The sequence below is a fragment of the Solanum verrucosum genome, unplaced genomic scaffold (assembly GCF_900185275.1).
Source record: "Solanum verrucosum unplaced genomic scaffold, falcon-dt-bn FXZP01000170.1, whole genome shotgun sequence".
Lineage (NCBI taxonomy): Eukaryota > Viridiplantae > Streptophyta > Magnoliopsida > Solanales > Solanaceae > Solanum > Solanum verrucosum.
This window is the reverse complement of record NW_026020395.1, coordinates 904,821-925,421: the sequence shown is the minus strand read 5'-3', so window position 1 is coordinate 925,421 and position 20,601 is coordinate 904,821. Positions and strand designations below refer to the sequence as shown.

The 20,601-nt window shown below is 32.2% G+C and overlaps 4 protein-coding genes and 1 long non-coding RNA gene across 10 annotated transcripts in view; 1 reads left to right on the top strand and 4 right to left on the bottom strand.

Annotated features, from left to right (window-relative positions):
- Positions 1 to 33: 33 nt before the first annotated feature.
- LOC125839324 (probable glutathione S-transferase) lies at positions 34 to 7,864 on the bottom strand. Of its 2 annotated transcripts, XM_049518322.1 has the most exons (3): positions 7,781 to 7,864; positions 684 to 917; positions 34 to 566 (listed from the first exon to the last, which is right to left on the bottom strand). In XM_049518322.1, exons 1-3 carry the CDS (start codon positions 7,862 to 7,864, stop codon positions 222 to 224), a joined length of 663 nt encoding a protein of 220 aa, XP_049374279.1. In that variant the 3' UTR covers positions 34 to 221. The 2 variants fall into 2 exon arrangements, with proteins under 2 accessions (XP_049374279.1, XP_049374277.1); XM_049518320.1 differs by lacking the exon at positions 7,781 to 7,864 and having other exon boundaries at positions 684 to 1,046.
- LOC125839327 (probable glutathione S-transferase) lies at positions 2,684 to 4,294 on the bottom strand. The gene is made up of 2 exons (XM_049518326.1): positions 3,964 to 4,294; positions 2,684 to 3,103 (listed from the first exon to the last, which is right to left on the bottom strand). Exons 1-2 carry the CDS (start codon positions 4,279 to 4,281, stop codon positions 2,759 to 2,761), a joined length of 663 nt encoding a protein of 220 aa, XP_049374283.1. The 5' UTR covers positions 4,282 to 4,294; the 3' UTR covers positions 2,684 to 2,758.
- Positions 4,009 to 17,994, top strand: LOC125839337 (uncharacterized). Of its 2 annotated transcripts, none has more exons than XR_007443670.1 (2): positions 4,009 to 4,154; positions 13,731 to 13,805. It is a non-coding gene; the product is annotated as an uncharacterized LOC125839337 (long non-coding RNA). The 2 variants fall into 2 exon arrangements; XR_007443669.1 differs by lacking the exon at positions 13,731 to 13,805 and adding an exon at positions 17,846 to 17,994 and having other exon boundaries at positions 4,043 to 4,154.
- LOC125839323 (probable glutathione S-transferase) overlaps positions 10,060 to 20,601 on the bottom strand; it is an 11,069-nt gene continuing 527 nt past the window's right edge. Inside the window, exons 2-3 of one of the 3 annotated variants that reach the window (XM_049518318.1) lie at positions 11,359 to 11,386; positions 10,060 to 10,485 (exon numbers count right to left, since the gene is read on the bottom strand). In XM_049518318.1, coding sequence (XP_049374275.1) covers positions 10,141 to 10,485; positions 11,359 to 11,386 — 373 coding nt within the window. In that variant the 3' untranslated portion in view covers positions 10,060 to 10,140. Of the gene's footprint in view, positions 10,486 to 11,358; positions 11,683 to 19,424; positions 19,938 to 20,601 lie in introns of those variants that run through there. The other 2 variants (XM_049518317.1, XM_049518319.1) reach the window with 2 other exon arrangements.
- The window catches only part of LOC125839326 (probable glutathione S-transferase), a 24,253-nt gene continuing 16,739 nt past the window's right edge, over positions 13,088 to 20,601 (bottom strand). The window contains exons 2-4 of one of the 2 annotated variants that reach the window (XM_049518325.1): positions 17,958 to 17,991; positions 13,540 to 13,842; positions 13,088 to 13,450 (exon numbers count right to left, since the gene is read on the bottom strand). In XM_049518325.1, coding sequence (XP_049374282.1) covers positions 13,106 to 13,450; positions 13,540 to 13,842; positions 17,958 to 17,972 — 663 coding nt within the window. In that variant the 5' untranslated portion in view covers positions 17,973 to 17,991 and the 3' untranslated portion in view covers positions 13,088 to 13,105. Of the gene's footprint in view, positions 13,451 to 13,539; positions 13,843 to 17,682; positions 17,992 to 20,601 lie in introns of those variants that run through there. The other variant, XM_049518324.1, reaches the window with a different exon arrangement.

Below are 20,601 nucleotides of genomic sequence, written 5' to 3'. Positions count from 1 at the left end.
TGGGAAAAACTGATTACTTCTCATTTCAAAGAGGAAAATCCCCAGAATCATACCATACATAGATGACAGAAAGTCAAGACTCAACCAAACAGATCTAAGAGTCTTTCATTACAATAAAAAGTAGAACTGACTTACATTATGACCAAACAAATATTTCAAATCTGAAACAACAACACAATAAGGGCGAGGCGCCTTTATTAGCACAATTATGGTCCATATGTTTATTCAATTCCAAACTTGTGCCTAAGAGTCTTTACAAACTCAAGGACCTTATGTTGGTCAGGCAAAGACTTAGCCACACTGTCCCTCAGCATGCACCTCTTGGCCCAAGCCACAAACTTTGGACACTCAGCTTCTGTGCTGATGTTACCATAAGTCTCATAAGAATGAAACCAGCTGTAGAACCCAATGAGAGCAATATCAACAAAACCAAAGTTATCTCCTCCAAAGTAAGGCTTCTCTCCAAGTGCTCCCTCCAGCACTTTAAGGCATTCTATGAAATCTTTCTTAGCTGCCTCTTGCTCTTCTCCCTTTGTTGTCCATAGCTTCCTCCCAGAATCAAACAGCTGAAATTTTCAACAAACAAAAAGAGAATAGTTAGTAACAATTTTACTTTACCGTCTTAATTATGTGTCAAGTCCAACTAACGCACATCAATTGGAACGAAGGGACTATGAATTTACCTTCTTGTCAATGTAGTCAGCCCAAAACCTAGCTTGTGCTCTGTCATATGGATCTGAAGGGAGAAAAGGGGCTTTATCCTTCCAAACTTCGTCAATGTACTCAACTCCAATAATAGACTCACAGATTGGTTTTCCATTGTGAATCAAAACAGGGATTTTCTTGTGGATAGGATTCATCTGCAAAAGCAGAGGACTTTTGTTCCTCAAATCCTCGTCTTTGTACTCATATTTAATCTCTTTTTCAGCAAGTGCAACCCTTAGCCTCATACCAAACATGCTAGGCCAAAAATCCAACAGAATGACTTCATCATTAGCCATTTTTGTTGTATGAATGAAGAAAGAAGAAAAAGAATTTTGCAGAATTGGTAATACTGATATGTTAATGGTACGGTACAATATATATAGTGTTGTGGCGGTCCATTCACACAGTTTTTATGGCTATGCACGACCTAAAAATACCACTTATTTTAAAACACGGAGTATTCGAGATTCGTTTCTAACCTATATGTCAGTGCTCTCGTCACATCATGTGACTTTGAGTCACATGGACTATTATAGAGTTGAAGCAATAGAGGGCCTTCAACGTTCTTCTGTTCCTTTTTTTTTTTTCTTTCTTCGAAATCTATGCATTTTGTCACTACATTCGTCAGATGCATTTTTTTACTACGAAACAAATTTTAGGACTCGTGTTTTATGTTTGGTCACGGGATTTTTTTTTTTATAAGCGCTCCAAATCTTGTTTTCCAACTCTATCTTTGTATATTTCAAATAAAGTGTTCCATTTTCTTCTTTGCAAAAAGTATAATCAAACACGACATAATTTTCAATTTCATAAATTTAAATTAAACAAAATATTTGAATTTTTATGGTCAATATAAAGAGTATTAGGAATTGTTATCCTTATCTCATCAACCAAATGAGCCCAACTTACTTACTTATGAAGCTTATCATGTGCAGAATATAGCTGACCTACAACTTGTTTGAAAATATGATGCTCATGAAAAGAGTGATTACTTCTCAATACAAGGAATACAACAATAGAAGCACCAGATTACAAAAAAGACAAACACTCTCTACATAACAAAGCTAATTAAGAGTCCTTTGTTACAATTAAAAGTAGTACTGACTTACACTGACCAAACAAACAATGCATTATGAAAAGAATAAATATAGCTTATGGAGCAAGGATGAACAAAGACTAAACATCGACTACTGAATACGATAATTTCTTTACACTATCAGTGTGTATAAATTATTCGAGTAAGTATCGCGTACAAAAGGTACAATGCCCCCAACTTCACAACAACTTATTTATATAGCATCTGTCAAATTTAATTCACATACCAACACTGTAAACAGCTTGATAAAAATTCGGTAATGGGGTGCTGCTCCTTTAACTAATTCACAGGTTCTTTGGGTGATGGGTCAGGTAATTTAGCTCATGTCCTGTAAAATACAAATCTTGATGTGTGAGTGAATGTTATTTATTTATACAACCAAAACCCAACAAAGCATTAAATCACTCGGGTCAGCCATCGCGCCAAAAGTAATGAGTTCAACTGAAGACACAAAATCCAAGTACATATGCCTCCAGACTGCTGAAAGATATGCATTGCACTCATCATAAAAATGAGCCTGGTTTACTGGAAAATGGGATGCAGAATTGAAACAAGATAGATGGTGAGATGAGCCCTGCTCTTCGAAACACTTGGAAAACAGAGCTAACAAGAATCAAGAACAAGTGAAATAATGGAACTGTCATCAGTTTATTATATGTTCCTCATAGTACAGAGTAGAATATAGAGTAGAATCATATAGCCAATCTCAACTTGTTTAGAACTGAAGCGTAATTATTTTGATAGTAGATGATGCCAATGAAAAAGTAATTACTTCTCATTACAAAGAGGAGAAGCCCCAGAATTACATACAAGGACTACAAAAGCCAACACTCAACAAGACACTAAAGTAAAGTAGAAGAAAACTAACATTTCAAATCTTGAAACAACAACTCAAGAAAGGCACAATGAAGTGCCTTTTTTCAATACATTATGATGCATAATTGCATAAGCATATTTTTATTCAATTCCAAGCCTCTGCCTAACAGGTTTCACATACTCGAGAACCTTATGTTGGTCTGGCAAAGACTTAGCCACACTGTCCCTCTGCATACACCTCTTGGCCCAAGCAAAAAACTTTGGGAACTCAGCTTCTGTGCTGAAGTTACCATAAGTCTCATAGGCACTAAACCAGCAGTAGAACCCAATCAGAGCAATATCCACAAAACCAAAGTTATCCCCTCCAAAATAAGGCTTCTCTCCTAGTTCTCCCTCCAGCACTTTAAGGCATTCTATGAAATCTTTCTTCGCTGTCTCTTGCTCTTCTCCCTTTGTTGTCCACAGCTTCCTTGCAGGCCAATAAAACTGAAAAATTTCAACAAACGCAGAAAAAGAAACGGGTCATCACTTGTTGACACAAAACTAAAATAAAAGTCCTACTCAGTTCATGGAAAATGGACCTTAGACACTAGCGAAACGTAGCATACGAAGTGAGGATTAACCAATGTTGACACAAAACTAAAATAAAAGTCCTAGTCAGTTCATGGAAAATGGACCTTAGACTAAGTGAGGATTAACCAATGCTACATAACAAGACATAATTCCAATTCTTCAATTAAAGTGAAACTCTAACAACCCCGCACGTAGGACTGAACATCTAAAGCATGGAACGTAGCTTATGAAGTAAGGATTAACCAAGACTATATAATGAGATAAATTTCCATTTCATCAACCAAACGCAAAACTCTAACACACCACACGCCTAGAATTAAGCATCTGAAACAGGGGGAGTCCTAGCTTATGAAGTGAGGATAACAAGGCGTTTAGTCAAACACCACTCCAATTTTCAAATATCATTTTTCACCTTGGAAACAAATTTACTTTTTTCAAATTTCACAATAAAACATAACCAAACGACAACGAGACTATTTCATTTCTACAACTAATGCGAAACTCTAATACACCACACGCCCAAGACTGAACATTCGGAGCACGAATAGTATAGTAAAAGGGCCCACATTGGGTGTACCACAAAAAAAAAGTCAATCTCATTAGGTCACCATTGACAAAGACAATTAAGAAAACAACATTTCACTCTCAACCAATCAATGTGAAACTACTCAAATAATACAACACATAACAACACTGCTTCAATCCCAAATTAGTACCGAATCGACTAAATAAACCTAATTCGTGAATCGAAAAGGCGGAAAAAATGAATTTACCTTCTTGTCAATGTAGTCAGCCCAAAACCTAGCTTGTGCCCTCTCATAAGGATCAGAAGGGAGCAAAGGGGCTTTGTCCTTCCAAACTTCGTCAATGTACTCGACTCCAATAATAGACTCACAGATGGGTTTTCCATTATGAATCAAAACTGGGATTTTCTTGTGAATAGGATTCATCTGCAAAAGCAGAGGTCTTTTGTTCTTCAAATCCTCTTCTCTGTACTCATATTTAACCTCTTTTTCAGCAAGTGCAATCCTCACCCTCAAGCCAAACATGCTAGGCCAGAAATCCAACACAATCACCTCATCGTTAGCCATTTTTGATGTAAGAAAATTTCAATTTTCCCCAAAATTGCAACTACTGATTTGATAAATGTACATACACAACCCTATATGTATAGCACTTGGAGATTCGTTTGTAGCTCTCCAAATGTTTTTTTTTTTTTACTAAAAACAAATTTACTCCCTCCATTCCATATTAAGTTAATTTTAGAGGCAGTTTTCATTTTTTAAATTAATTTAATTATTTAGTTTTCAAGATTATTTTTAGAGTGTTCTTCCAATTTTACCTTTCATTAGTTAGTATTGGAATTAGTGATTAATTAATATTTAGTTATTTTAATCATAAATTTGACAATAATTAATAAGGATAAAAATAAAAAACTAGGTTCAATTTATCTATTAATCTATTTTTCTTAAAGGGTGTGAAACACCTCCACAATTAACTTAATATGGAATGAAGGGAGTACTATTAGAGTCAAACATAGTAACTTTGATTGACTAACATTTTATGATGTATTTTTCATTATATTGATATGTAAAAAATTGAAATGTATAGTATTTTTCATATAATTTTTGAATATCTAATTTTTTTTATTTAAAATATCAAATTAATGTAATCTAACTTAACTTTGAAAATTAGTCAAATTGACTTTCGAAAAACGCAACATGACAATTTAAAAAAGGCAAAGAAAATAATATAATATGAAAAGGATTTTTGAAACACAAATCACGTTTTTCGCTCCATTTTATATTACTTGACACGTGTTATTAGTGATGTTATGAAATTCTAAATTTGACTAATATTTTATGTAGATATTTAATACAAAGAATAATATGAAAAAAATAATACAACACTCTTAATTTGTTGAAATTAATAAGTAAAATGAAATATTTATTATTGATATACTAGTCAAGTAAAATAAAACAGATCAAGTGATAAATAAAATCTAGTGATATTTTTTAATACACTTGTTTGTTATATGGGATCCCTTGTTATATTGTAGTAGTAATATTTAAGGCTTGTTAAGTCATGAGCATTATTCCCAATTTTTTTTTTGGGGGGAAGGGGTGGGGAGGGATAATTTTCACTTTATTTTTGGTCGAAATTGGATTAGAAAGTTTAAAAAGTGCTTCAAATCTTGGCTTCCAATCATTTTCATAAATTCCAAGGAAAAGGGTCAAAAATACCCCTCAACTTTGGTTTATTGTTTGACTAGGCTCTCGCCGTTAAAATGAAGTTATTTTTACCCCTCCCGTTACTAATTTCACCAAATTTACCCCTCAATTGGATGGAAATCCCCAAATTGACTCAGTTTAACCCAAATTTTAAAAAAAGACCCATTCCCCATTTTAAACCCAATGCCCGACCCGTCCAAAGTTGAGGGGTATTTTTGACCCTTTGCCCTCAATTGGATGAAAAATCCAAATCAACTAAAATTACCCAATTTCAAGTAAATGACCCGATTTTCTCTTTTAATCCACACCCGACCCATTTATATCAAATTAGAACCCTAAACCCATCTCTCTAATCTTCTCCATCTCCTTCTTCCATTGAAACACATACTACTAAAATTGACAACAAATATTCTGTAGTTAAATTCATGCATATTTGTCCTTCCTACTAAAATTGCACCACTATTTAAGTGTGGTCGGAGCTTGGAGCTCGTTCAATCATCGGATTTTGCTTTTCTGCGGGCAGATTTGAAACTATGATATTGCTTGCTTGTTGAGCCTAGCCAGATATGAAGTTGTGGCTGTTGTTTTTGAGCCTTGATTCTCGCCTGATTGTGTTGTTGGTTTGATCTGTTAGCGGTGCTTCAGTTGTTTTCTGATGGGGTTTTGGTCGGGGTTTTGTTGGTTGGTTGTTTGGAGGTCGGAGAACTGGTGGTCTGGTGGTCATTTGCTGGTTGTTTTAGCTTGGGTGATGGAGGTCTGGGTTCTGGTGGGCTGAAGTGTGGTTTTACCACTGGATTTTGGCGTGGAGAGGGTGGTGTTTGAGAGCTGTTTCAGGTCGGTTTTCACGGCTGTTTGAATGATTCCGACGGTGGGTGGTTTGCTTAATGTTGTTCTAGCTTGGAACTGGCCGAAAATGGAGAAGAAAGATCTTGTTGTCGTCACTGGAAAGTAGAGGAAAATGGGATTGTTGTTAATGTTTTCTGCTTGATGTCGTTTATGGTTTTTGGGGGTTTTGAGTGGTGGTTTCAGGTGGTCGTTTGGAGGTTGTTTTAGTGGTGTTTCGCCGGAAAACGGAGAAAATGAATGGGGATTGCTGGAGCTTGATTTGGGGTTTTAATTTGGTATAAATGGGTCGGGTTCGGATTAAAAAGAGAAAAAATTGGGTTATTTAATTGAAATTGGGTAATTTTAATTGATTTGGGTTTTCCATCCAATTGAGGGGTAAATTTGGTGAAATTAGTAACGGGAGGGGTAAAAATAACTTCATTTTAACGGCGAGGGCATAGTCAAACAATAAACCAAAGTTGAGGGGTATTTTTGACCCTTTTCCCTAAATTCCAAAGGTCCCAATTCCAAATAAAGGGTTTTTTTTTTCTTTCAAAAAGTATAATCAAATATAACTTCTTTAATTTAACTTTATAAATTTTTAATAAAGTGAAAAGTACTATTTGAATTTTCTTTGATATCAACAATTCCGAATGACACTTTTATCATAGTTAACATTAATTGAAATAAGGTATTCAAATATTCATAGGTTGAGTTTACGTGTTCAAGTGAATATGTGGACTAGTTTAGAGGGCATTTATGTATTACAACTTTAAAATATACATAATGGATTATTTTGATATTTTCACAAAAAGCACTGCTAAGTTAACTTAGTGAAGATGGCTAGGTTGAAGCTATAATCCTTGATTCTCAACTATATATCCACAACACTACACAAAAGACAATATATTGGATATTGTGGTAACGTAGATGGTTTATATAAGTTTAGATCTCTAATCTAGAAAAAATATAAATCTTTCTCAAAGTTTTAAAATTTGAAAAGATATATTTGAATTGAAGTCCAAAATAAACAAATCGATCTATTTACTCTAGTGTAGCTCCGAAATCTTTAAATTTTAGATATTTTATGTAGATATTTAATACAAAGAATAGTATGAACTGTTGGTCTAATTTAACCTCAAAAGTTAACTCATCAAGTCATCATAATTGACCAAGTCTATAAGTAAACAACATTTCACTCCAATAATACAACACAAAACAACAATGATTCCTTGTTCAAATTGGCTAAAGAATCCTAGCTAGTTAATGAACAAAAAAGGAGGAAAGGTTATAAATTTACCTTCTTGTTAATGTAATCAGCCCAAAACCTAGCTTGTGCTCTCTCATAAGGATCAGAAGGGAGCAAAGGGATTTTGTCCTTCCAAACTTCCTCAATATACTCAACTCCAATAATAGACTCACATATTGGTTTTCCATTGTGAATCAATACTGGAACTTTCTTGTGTATAGGATTCATCTCTAAAAGCAAATGACTTTTTTTCCACAAATCTCCTTCTTTGAACTCATATTTAACCTCTTTTTCAGCAAGTGCAATCCTTAGCCTCATACCAAACATGCTAGGACAAAAATCCAACAAAACCACCTCATCATTAACCATTTTTGTGCTGCATGAAGGGCAAGTGAGAAGAAGAAACAGCAAGTTTAATATTTTTTCACAATTGCAACTGATTTGTTAGTTATACATACACATCCTACATATATAGTGTTGTGGAGTTTTTGTGTATTATTAATAGCATTGTGTCATCCATTGGGGTGTTTAACTATTAATTTTGTAACTAAGTAAATTTAATTTAAATATTCAAATTACGATTTGTTTCGATTATGACTCTACTTAAATAAGTTAATTACTTAAAATATGTACGCATTAGGCTTAACAAGTCAGAAAAATCTCATGTCTTTACAAATGAGGTTGATATGCATAATTAAAGGAGATTAAGATAATATATTTTATGTGGTTATTAACTTAATTATCTAAGTAGACGTTCACAAAAGAATTCATGAATTTGAGTTGAAAGTGTCTAATAAGAATTCTTTATCATACGTTCAAGTGCTCAATTGGAACATATTGTAATTCTATTGTTTAAATGAAATGTACTAACAAGTTTTTTAAGAAATAGTGGATGTATTAAACCTTTTTTACTTTGTCCTCATTTATTTGACATTATTTTATTCTTAGTCGTCGATCTCATTTTATCTTTAATGAAATTATTCATAGTCATACAAATATCTGAGTGATTTACGAGATTGATTTTGGAGGCATATAGTCATAAACTTTGACCTAACTTATTTTGCGATAAAATTTCAGATTCAATAAGTTTCGACTTTTAATCTTGAATGCTTGTTCATATGACAAATAGAGAACTACTTAATTTCAAGATCATTAGATATATTTTTCTATAAAGTATCTATAACTTATTTTAAATAACAAAATTTGATATTTTTAAACGTCATTTTACACAGATAGATAGGTCATTACTTTCGTCACGAGGTCCATATTATTTTATTTCCTAGAAAACTACTTCATCGTATTATTTTATAATATGTTTTAGATATACATAACACATCATTGAAGTCTATAATATTTTGAGATTTTTCCTTTGTGGCCTAATTATATACTCTGTATGTCATCGCTTCCATCACGTGGTCTATTTTATATTATATATATTAGAGTTCAAGCAATAAGGCTATAGTTCTTGATTTCCTTTTTGTTATTATATTTTTATTAATTCATTTAAAATATTTAATTAATATATCATATTTAAAAATAAATAAATAAATAAATAAATAAATATATATATTCTTAAACTCCAATTCAAGTTAATTATGACAAACAAATTGATTTAGAGATTTTGATAAAAATGGTAGTTTATTAATTCCATTCATTTATCGCCCATTATTATCGATTACTATTATTGCCATCCACAATTAACAATTACGTGCCTTCACCTATCATTCTCAACCACAATCATCATTATTGATAAATTATATCTCATAATTTAACAGTGAAGAGTCATGATTTTCATAAAAGAAAATTCAAAATATAAATAAGTAGACATGCAAAGAATTCAAGGAAACTCAATACATATACATAAATTCGAAAGAATCCCTTGCAGAATAACTAATAAGTACAAGAATTTTAATTATTAATCTAATTCGTCTTTTGGACACAATTTGAAAGCACATTGATTTGAAGTTGAAGTTTTGTTTGGGCATCTAATTTGAATTTCTTAAGATGAAAATCCACAAGTCGTAAAAACTATCAAAATTTCTCAATTCTTATATAATTTACCAAATAAGAAAATCATAATTCATAGTCAAAATATTGTAATATCCTAAAACGTCCGCATGTCGCAATTAAGATTTGGAATCTTATAATGGGCTGGACTCTTTTCTTAAAGAAGTGGGCTTTTATTTGTCTACAAGTTGGTGTTTTACAAGTCTTGATCTTAGAGTAGAGTTATCTCATGGACAAAACTTCAAATTTACAACTTGTTGACTTTTGATGATCATTGGCTCTTGAGTCCTCTTCCTTGTCTCCCCTTTTCAGGAGAAGTGCATGGTCCATGGATAGCCATTTTAGGATTTCTATTTAGATTTCAATCAAAGGTTTAACCATATTTAGAGTTTAGAACTGACTTACACTATATGGCCAAACAAATATTTAAAATCTAGCTACTACAACTCAAAAAGGAACGTCAAATTAAGTGCATTTTTTATAGAGTAATACATTATACATGATGCATAATTCCCATAATCAATGACCAGTCGAACAAAACATCAAATCACTCAAATAACAATTTCAAATCTTGAAACAACAACTCAACAAGGCACAATGAAGTGCTTTATTCAATACATACATTATGATGCATATGTTTATTCCATTCCAAACTTCTGCCTTAGCATTTGTATAAACTCAAGGACCTTATGTTGGTCAGGCAAAGACTTAGCTACACTGCCCCTCTGCATGCACCTCTTCGCCCAAGCCACAAACTTTGGACACTCAGCCTCTGTGCTGAAGTTACCATAAGTCTCATAAGCATAAAACCAACTATAGAACCCAATGAGAGCAATATCCACAAAACCAAAATTATCTCCTCCAAAGTAAGGCTTCTCTCCTAGTTCTCCCTCCAACACTTTAAGGACTTCAATGAAATCTTTATTACCTGCCTCCTGCTCTTCTCCCTTTGTTCCCCATATCTTCCTTGAAGAAACATATAACTAAAAATTTCAACAAACACAGAAAAAGAAAAGAGGTTATCACTTGTTGCCACAAAACTGAAATAAAAGTCCTAGTCAAGTTCATGTTAAGAAAATGGACCTTAGACGACACTAGCAAAACCTAGAATATGAAGTGAGGATTAACCAAGACTACATTACAAGACAATATTCCTCTTCTTCAACTAATGTGAAACTCTAACACCCCTACGACTAGGATTGAGCATCTGGAGCGGGGAACCTAGCTTATGAAGTGTTCTTCAACCAATGTGAAACTCTAACATACATCAGGCCAAGGATTGAGCATCTGGAGTAGGGAGAACCCTAGTTTATGAAGTGTGGATTAACAGTTTCATTTTTACAACTCATGTGAAACTCTAATACCCTATAGGCCTAGGACTAAACATGTTGAAGTATGTGATCATCTCATCTAAATTTATTACTTAATTGTATTTTCAAAATGACCCCAATTTTTTTTTCATGTGCCAAGCACGTGAAATTCTTTTCGATATGGATGGAATTGAGATTTGATCTCAGAATCTCTTATACTGTGTTTAAGTGTGTGAATATTTCATCTAAAAGTTTAAATTATTAAAGAGAGATTACACTTTATTATTTAATTGTATTTTCAACAAGACATTTGGAGTACGAATAGTAAAATAAAAGGGCCAAAAGAAAAGCAGAGTTTACCTAATTTAACTCCAAAAAAAGCTAATTTCATTAGGTCACCATTAACCAAGCTATTAAGAAAACACATTTCACCTTCAACCAACCAATGTGAAACTCTACCGACACAACACAAAAAAATAGAAAGATTCAATTTCAAATTAATTCAGATTTGGCTAAAATAAATCCTAATTAGTGCTATGGATTTACCTTCTTGTCAATGTAATCAGCCCAGAACCTAGCTTGTGCTCTGTCATAAGGATCAGAAGGGAGCAAAGGGGTTTTTTCCTTCCAAACTTCCTCAATATACTCAACTCCAATAATAGACTCACAAATTGGTTTTCCATTATGAATCAAAACTGGAACTTTCTTGTGTATAGGATTCATCTCTAAAAGCAGAGAACTTTTGTTAGTAATCAGCCCCTCTTCTTCTTTGTACTCATATTTTATCTCTTTTTCAGCAAGTGCAATCCTTAACCTCATACCAAACATGCTAGCCCAGAAATCCACCAGAATCACCTCATCATTAGCCATGTACTAGTTTCTGAGAACGTGCGTTGCAGATAAATTAACAAAGGCAAATGAAGAAGAAAAAATATTTTTTTTTCCAAAATTGGTAGTACTGATATGATTGTTGTACATATACATATATAGCTCTTGGAGATTCGTGTAACCTGTATGTCAGCGCTTTCGTCGCCTGGTAGATCTACACCAATAGAGGCTCACCAAATATTTCTTTATTTGATTAAAATAAAATTTAATATTATAAAACAAGAAAAGGATCATGAAATTTGTTAGTAAGGACAAATAGAAAAAAAAATTAAAGTGGTTAGGATGGTAAGAAAAAAAATCTTGTCATCTATGTCAAACAAATTGATTTAGAAATTGCAATCATTATTGTTGTCCATTGTTATCAACTATGAGTAAGTGAAGAGTCATGATTTTCATTAAGAAATTTCAAAAAATAAATAAGTAGACACAGAAGGCAACTAAGCAAATTCAATATCTACTATGCATACATAAAAGTTAATTTTAATCTTATATATATTGTATAATCATTTCAGGAAATAAGGTTCAAAAGAACACCTTACTTAATTCATCATCTTATGTGCCATTTGGACATGACTTGAAATCATAATGATTTGATAGTGAATTTTTGTGTAAAATTTGTACATACAATTTGAATTTCCTACGTTGATCAAAAGTAATTATCAGAACCTAGCTTGTGCTCTTTCACAAGGATCAGAAGGGATATTTCATAAGAAGTCCTCAAACTTTGAATAGTAAATATTTTTTGTTTCCGATGATTGGGTGCACAAAACAAAATTAAGATCAAACTACTCCAATCCCCACCATATCTTAGGCTTCGTTTGGACATGATTTGAAATTAGATTGATTAAAGTTGAAGTTCTGTTAAAAGTTTGAACATGGAATTTGAATTTCTTAGATTGATCAAAAGTTATCAAAATCATTAGGCGTAATTTCTAGGTCAACCATTGAGCCAAAAGTAATGGGTTAAGTTGAAAGGCACAAAATCCGAGTAAAAACTAGATGAGCCCCTGCTCTTCAAAACAATTAAAAACAGAAATAAAAAGGAATCGAGAAAATGTAAAATAACAGAGTTGTTATTGTTTATTATGTTCTGGATGGCATAAAGTAAAATCATATAGTCGATCCCAACTTATTTAGATCTGAGTTGTTGTTACTATTGGTGATAGACGATGCTCATGAAAAAAGTGATTACTTGTAAATACAAAGAGGAAAAGTCCCAGAATTACGTACAAGGACAAAGAAAAGCCAACCCTCAACAAGACAAGCTAATATTCCTTTATTACGAGTAAAGTAAAAGTAGAACTCACTTGCACTATGACCAAACAAACATTTCAAATCTTAAAACAACAACACAAGAAGGCACAATGGAGTGCCTTTTTTTCAATACATTATGATATGCATATGTTTATTCAAGTCCAAACTTGTGCCTAAGAGTCTTTACAAACTCAAGGACCTTATGTTGGTCAGGCAAAGACTTAGCCACACTGTCCCTCTGCATGCACCTCTTGGCCCAAGCCACAAACTTTGGGCACTCAGCTTCTGTGCTGAAGTTACCATAAGTCTCATAAGAATGAAACCAGCTGTAGAACCCAATCAGTGCAATATCAACAAAACCAAAGTTATCTCCTCCAAAGAAAGGCTTCTCTCCAAGTGCTCCCTCCAGCACTTTAAGGCATTCTATGAAATCTTTCTTAGCTGCCTCTTGCTCTTCTCCCTTTGTTGTCCATAGCTTCCTCCCAGAATCATAAAACTGAAAATTTCAACAAACACAGAAAAAGAAAATGGTTATCAATTGTTAATAAATCCTAAAAAGAAAAGGGGAAAGGACTATGAATTTACCTTCTTGTCAATGTAATCAGCCCAGAACCTAGCTTGTGCTCTGTCATAAGGATCAGAAGGGAGCAAAGGGGCTTTATCCTTCCAAACTTCTTCAATATACTCAACTCCAATAATAGACTCACAAATGGGTTTTCCATTATGAATCAAAACAGGGATTTTCTTGTGGATAGGATTCATCTGCAAAAGCAGAGGACTTTTGTTCCTCAAATCCTCTTCTTTGTACTCATATTTTATCTCTTTTTCAGCAAGTGCAATCCTTAGCCTCATACCAAACATGCTAGGCCAAGAATCCAACAGAATCAACTCATCATTAACCATTTTTGTTGTATGAACAAGTAATCAAAGTGTAGAAAAAAGAAAGAAGAATTTCTCAAAATTGGTTACCTATGGAGCACATACATATACGTAGTATATATAGTGGTCCATTGGATTTTTGCAAGTTATTTTTTTTCATTTATATGTTGAAGTCTATAATATTCGAGACTTTTCTGGGCGGCCTAAGATTTATAGGTCATCACTTTCGTCACGTGGTCTCTTACCAAAATTATATTTATTTGGTATAGCATTAATTATGATAGGTTTTATTTCTGAAGAAAATGCGATTAATAATAGTTTTTTCTTAAATTTAAACTCATATTTAAAATATTTAATTAAAAGTGGATAATAATATTTTTTATATGAAAATTCAAATTTGAAATATCTGATTACAAATGGATAGATAGTAAGTTCAAAAAATAGAGGCTCCTATACGTTCTTGTGTTCCTTTTTTTTCTATTCGAAATCGCCAATTTAATATTCCATTTATTCTCTGTTCCTCTTTTATCTTGGAAATACTCTCCAAATTTAATGCTTTATTTATTCCAATTTATTTGTTACTATAAATTTTTAAGAGCAACTAGCAAACATAAAAATCATATTTGTATATTATAACTATAGTTTGCATTGTTGCGCTTCATATCAAATTTTATGTTTGTTATGGAACTTTTGATTTGTATAATTCGCTACAAACATTCAATTTCATATAAATTGTTCACTTTTGTATAAATTCATTTATACATTGTAATTTGTATAAAAAGATCTGTATTTGTATAATTATAAGTGTATAAGACGAAAATATATGTATTTGTATTTATATATACATTTTTTCCCCGCTTTGTACAAACACAAACACATTTTATATCGAAATGTATAAAATGACTAATTGTATACCGAATCAAATGGCAAAAAAAGGGATGTTTGCTGCGAATTACAATTAAAATAAACTATGGCTATAATATTTAATTTGAATTAATAGTTTGCTATTTTATACAATTTTCCCAATTTTTAATACCGTTAGAAAAACATTTTTTTAGCATTTTATAATAATATAATATGCTTACTATTAAATATTTTTTATCTCAATTTATATAATATCATTTATATTTTAAGAATCAAATAAAAAATTGTCTGATTTTAATCGTATGTCCTTAAAATATTTTAAATTGTTAAAAAAAAAAAAAGGGGAAAGAAGAATTAGTACTATATAGTATGGCCAAATGCCATCTATTTTCAAGCGTTTCAACAATTCGAAATATCAAGATTCTTCTCAACATGAGACAGACCTCCATAAATATACAAAACTTGCAATGACGTCCACACGATTTCTCACTATGGAGACTATTAACCATACTTTTGAATTTCCAAATTTATCGAGTACGTGGAAAGGAGATGTAACTGAATTCCCATAGTAGAAAAAATATATTATACTCCATCCGTCCACTTCTAATTGTCATAGTTTTCTTTTTTAGAGTTAAACTATAAGAACTTTGACTAACATTTTACGATATATATATTTCATCATATTGATATGCAAGAAATTGCAATTTAAAGTACTTTTCGTATAGTTTTTGAATATTTAATTTTTTATTTAAAATGTCGAATTAATGTAATTTAATTTAATTTTAAAAATTAGTCAAATTGACTTTTGAAAAACGCAACATGACAAATAAAAATGGTCGGAGGTAGTACCACAACATTTGATAGCGATGGGGTCATGTTTTATTGTTTGTTTTTTAAAAGAAAATAATCAAAATATCAATAAATAAATATACTAAGAGTTCAAGAAGATTCAATATTTGATTTTAGATATATATAAAATATAATTTTGGATCATATATAATGTAATTTTTAACAAACAAGATTCAAATTATCTCCTTACATCTTCTAGCTCGGCTCATACACGAAAATAGAACAAAAATAATTTTTTGAGTTATATATAAATTGTAAAAAAGTTACTACTAGTTTCACCTGTACAAATAATGAAAATCTTAACTACTAAAAAACCACATAAAACGAAGAATAAAACTTATAACATATAATATAGCAATACAAATATTTACAAATTACTTTAGATTACACGTTCATATCAATATCTTTGAGTTGTACAAAGAAACAATGTGTATATTCCTTAAGGTTTATTATTTTACTTAAAAAAAATATCAAAGTCCCTTTCACAAGCTTTTAATTAAAACGGAAAAATGGTAGGGGTTTGAAATGTATGCCAACTACACTGTCAAGCTAGACTTTTTATTTATTTTTAAACCGATAACCATTAAGACAATTGTAATTTACTACTATACTCTTCATAAATATTAAATATTAATCATTTAACATTACTAGACACTATATAAGTATTCTACACTACGGTCTACACACTTCACACGTCATAGTACTTCTACTACATCTGCTCCCTATTTACTTGTCCAATTTTTACATGACACGCCTATTAACAAAATAATAAATGACATAGTGAATTTACCATTTTACCCCTATTAATTGATATAATTCCAAAATCAATTTACTTATTGAAGAGATTCTAACTTTTTTTAAAAACATTAACTCTCCAAATAAATTGAGGTTAAAATAGGTAAAAAAAAAATATTATTTTTTCTTATTTATAAAAATAACAAGCAAAAAGATAAAAATCAAAAAATCAAAATTGAACAAGTAAAAAGGGACAGATGATGCTCATGAAAAATATAATTACTTCTCATCACAAAAGCCAACATTCAACAAGACACAAGCTTGTCCTTTACAAGTTACAAGTACAATATAACTAACACTATGATCAAACAAACATTTCAAATCTTGAAACAACAACTTAAGAAAAGGCACAATGAAGTGCTTTTTTTCAATACATTATGATATGCATATGTTTATTCAACTCCAAGCTTCTGCCTTAGCATTTTTATAAACTCAAGGATCTTATGTTGGTCAGGCAAAGTTTTAGCCACACTGTCCCTCTGCATGCACCTCTTGCCCCAAGCCACAAGCTTTGGGAACTCAGCCTCTATGCTGAAGTTACCATAAATCTCATAAGCATGAAACCGGCAGTAGAACCCAATCAAAGCAATATCCCCAAAACCAAAGTTATCTCCTCCATAATAAGGCTTCTCTCCAAGTGCTCCCTCCAACACTCTAAGGATTTCTATGAAATCCTTCTTACCTGCCTCCTGTTCGTCTCCCGTTGTTGTATAAATCTTCCTTGATGTATCATACAACTAAAATTTCAACAAACACAAAAAAAGAAAACGGTTAACACTTATATTTCAACAAACACAGACAGCATTCTATTTCTTCAACTAATGTGAAACTCTAAAGGGTCATTTCTTCAGCTAATTTAACCTCTAACACCCCAGGCCTACGACTTAGCATCTAAAGCGCGGAGAGGGTGGGGGGGGGGGGTCTAGTTTGTGAAGTGATGATTAACTAAAACTATATAATGAGACAATTTGGCTCTCTAACACCCTCTTCGTGTCAAGGCCCAACTGGAGTTTGGGACAGAAATACAAGTAGGGATGGATCCAAAAGCTAGCTCATAAGGAAAGAATTGTCCAAATTCATATAAATAGACTGCCAGCTCATTCTCCAATTAATGTGCGGCTCGATCAACTTCAAAAGTTAGCTCATAAGAAGAGAATTATCTATGTCCATATAAGTAAACAACTAATCTATTCCAACCGATGTGGGACTCTAACCCAGTCTAACAACACAACACAAACAATGCTTCAATCCCAAATTAGTTTAGATTGGATAATAAATACCAAAAAAAAGGGGGGAAAGGGCTATGAATTTACCTTCTTATCAATGTAGTCACCCCAGAACCTAGCTTGTGCCCTCTCATAAGGATCAGAAGGGAGCAAAGGAGCTTTATCCTTCCACACTTCCTCAATATACTCAACTCCAATAAGTGACTCACAGATTGGTTTCCCATTGTGAATCAAAACAGGGATTTTCTTGTGGATAGGGTTCATCTGCAAAAGCAGAGGACTTTTGTTCCACAAATCCTCTTCTTTGTACTCATATTTAATCTCTTTTTCAGCAAGTGCAATCCTTAGCCTCATACCAAACATGCTAGGCCAAGAATCCAACAGAATAACCTCATCATTAGCCATTTTATTTTGTATGAATTAACAAGTTCAGAAGAATTAAGAAAAAAAAAATCTCAAAATTGCTAAAGTATTGATTTGTTTGTTGTACATACATACACGCAGTATATAGTGGTGTAGATGCCTTAATTTTTTCGATTTTTTTGTGTTCTAAATAGTCACGTGATCAATTGGTCTATAGCCTATAAGGTCATTGCTTTCGTCACATAGAGTTCAATTTATTTATCTTTTTGTGGTTCATTATTAATTCTTTAATCTTTATCTAGTGCCTCTTAATTTTAGAATAATTAATATTAAGGACAAAGTTAGAAAAAGATAATTAATTTTTTAAATTGGCAACTATTTTGAAAAAAAAATACGTTTACTATACCTGGTAATACGTATAATAATACAAGAATTCAGAAATTGGTTAAGATCACACGTTTAAATCAATTATCTTTGGAATGTACAGAGGTACAGTGTAGTATAGGGTGGACGGTGTCTGGAGTAATGGTGCAATAGCCAATATGCTGTCAAAGATTTTAGTTAAATATAAATTAAATAAAAAAGAGAGAGGAAAGATTAAAGATGACTGATATGGACTTCTTATGTTAGGGCTTACCTATTATCTTGGACTTTTTGGGCATTTTTCACTTTGAAATCATATTATAAAATACCCCTAGTTGTATGATTGATCCTTTTTATTCATATTCATGCATGGGAAACAATATTATTTTAAATTTATAGCTATTAAAATATAATTTTTTTTTTTAAAAAAATGATCTTGAATTTTGAATATGAGAGTAAGTTTTAAATTAAAGGTATGTTACTGGAAAAGTTTTAAAATGTTGGTAAATTAACATTATTGTAAAACAAGTTTGTTATATTTTTATTTTTGGGAGGTAAAATTAATTGAACATCTACAATTGAGACACACACATTTTACGTGCATGCGAAAAATCGAATGCACTTCAGTCATGTGCATCTTAAGTACATTACTATTGTAAAATGAGCTGGATATAAGTACTTATATTTCAAATTATAATGATTTGAAGTATATTTGTGCATTAAATCATGTGTTAAATTATTGAAATTCAACAAAAATAAGTTGTTGTTTCTAGTCGAAAGAAATAATCAATTAACCAACATTTACACTTGTGACATACATGCCTTAAGTACATGAATAAAAATTAATTGCACTTCAGTCATATATTGTGACTTTCCAACACCAGCCAAAATTTGTAAATTGATACACAGATTTTATTATTTCAATCACGTATGTCATAAGTTGTGTCCGAAGTGAATAAATTTATTTTAAAAATCAAGTATTTATGCAACATTTCCCTCAACAACTTGAATAAATAATGGCTCAGAAATGGCCTCATTCCATCTAATGGCTCAAAAATATCCTTTTTTCTATATTTGTCAAATATAATAAGTAAAAAATGATAAGTAAAAAGAGATTGTGTTAGATGATGCTAATGAAAAAAGTAATTACTTCTCATCACAAAAGCCAACACTCAACAAGACACAAGCTTGTCCTTTATTACAAGTAGAATAGAACCTACACTATGACCAAACAACATTTCAAATCAAGAAAAGGCACAATGAAGTGCCTTTTTTCAATACATTATGATATGCACATGTTTATTCAAGTCCAAGCTTTTCCCTAAGAATTTTTACAAACTCAAGGACCTTATGTTGGTCAGGCAAAGTTTTAGCCACACTGTCCCTCTTCATGCACCTCTTGGCCCAAGCCACAAGCTTTGGGCACTCAGCCTCAATGCTGAAGTTACCATAAACCTCATAAGCATGAAACCAGCAGTAGAACCCAATCAGAGCAATATCCCCAAAACCAAAGTTATCTCCTCCATAATAAGGCTTCTCTCCAAGTGCTCCCTCCAACACTTTAAGGATTTCTATGAAATCTTTCTTACCTGCCTCCTGTTCGTCTCCCGTTGTTGTATATATCTTCCTTGCTGTATCATACAACTGGAATTTCAACAAACACAGAAAAAGAAAACGGTTAACACTTGTTGCCACAAAACATGAATTTATACCGAGATAGTATTCTATTTCTTCAACTAATGTTAAACTCTAATATATACCCCTCGCGCCTAGGACTGAGCATCTGGAGTAGGGGGTCTTAGTTTACAAAGTGAGGAATAGGATTAACCAAGACTATATAACGAGACAATAATTCATTTCTTCAACCAATTTAACCTCTTACACCCCAGGCCTCCGAGTTAGCATCTTGAGTGCGGAAAGGAGTCTAGCCTGTGAAGTGATGATTAACTAAAACTATATAACGAGACAATTTGGGGCTCTAACACCCTCTTCACGTCAACGCCCAACTGGAGCTTGAGACAGAAGTGCAAATAGGGATGAATCTTACTCTAACACCATATAAATATATGACACTTGGACCTAAGTCAATCTTAAAAGCTAGCTCATAAGGAAAGCAATGTCTTGAATTCATATAAGACTACCAGCTCATTCTCCAACAAATGTATGACTCTAACCCACTTTTACATCCCTTCACGTACGGGTTCAACATGAGTTTAAATTAGAAGCACAAAAGGCAATGAATCTGACTCTGATATCATGTAAAGATATAACACATATGTCTAACTCAATCAACTTCAAAAGTTAGCTG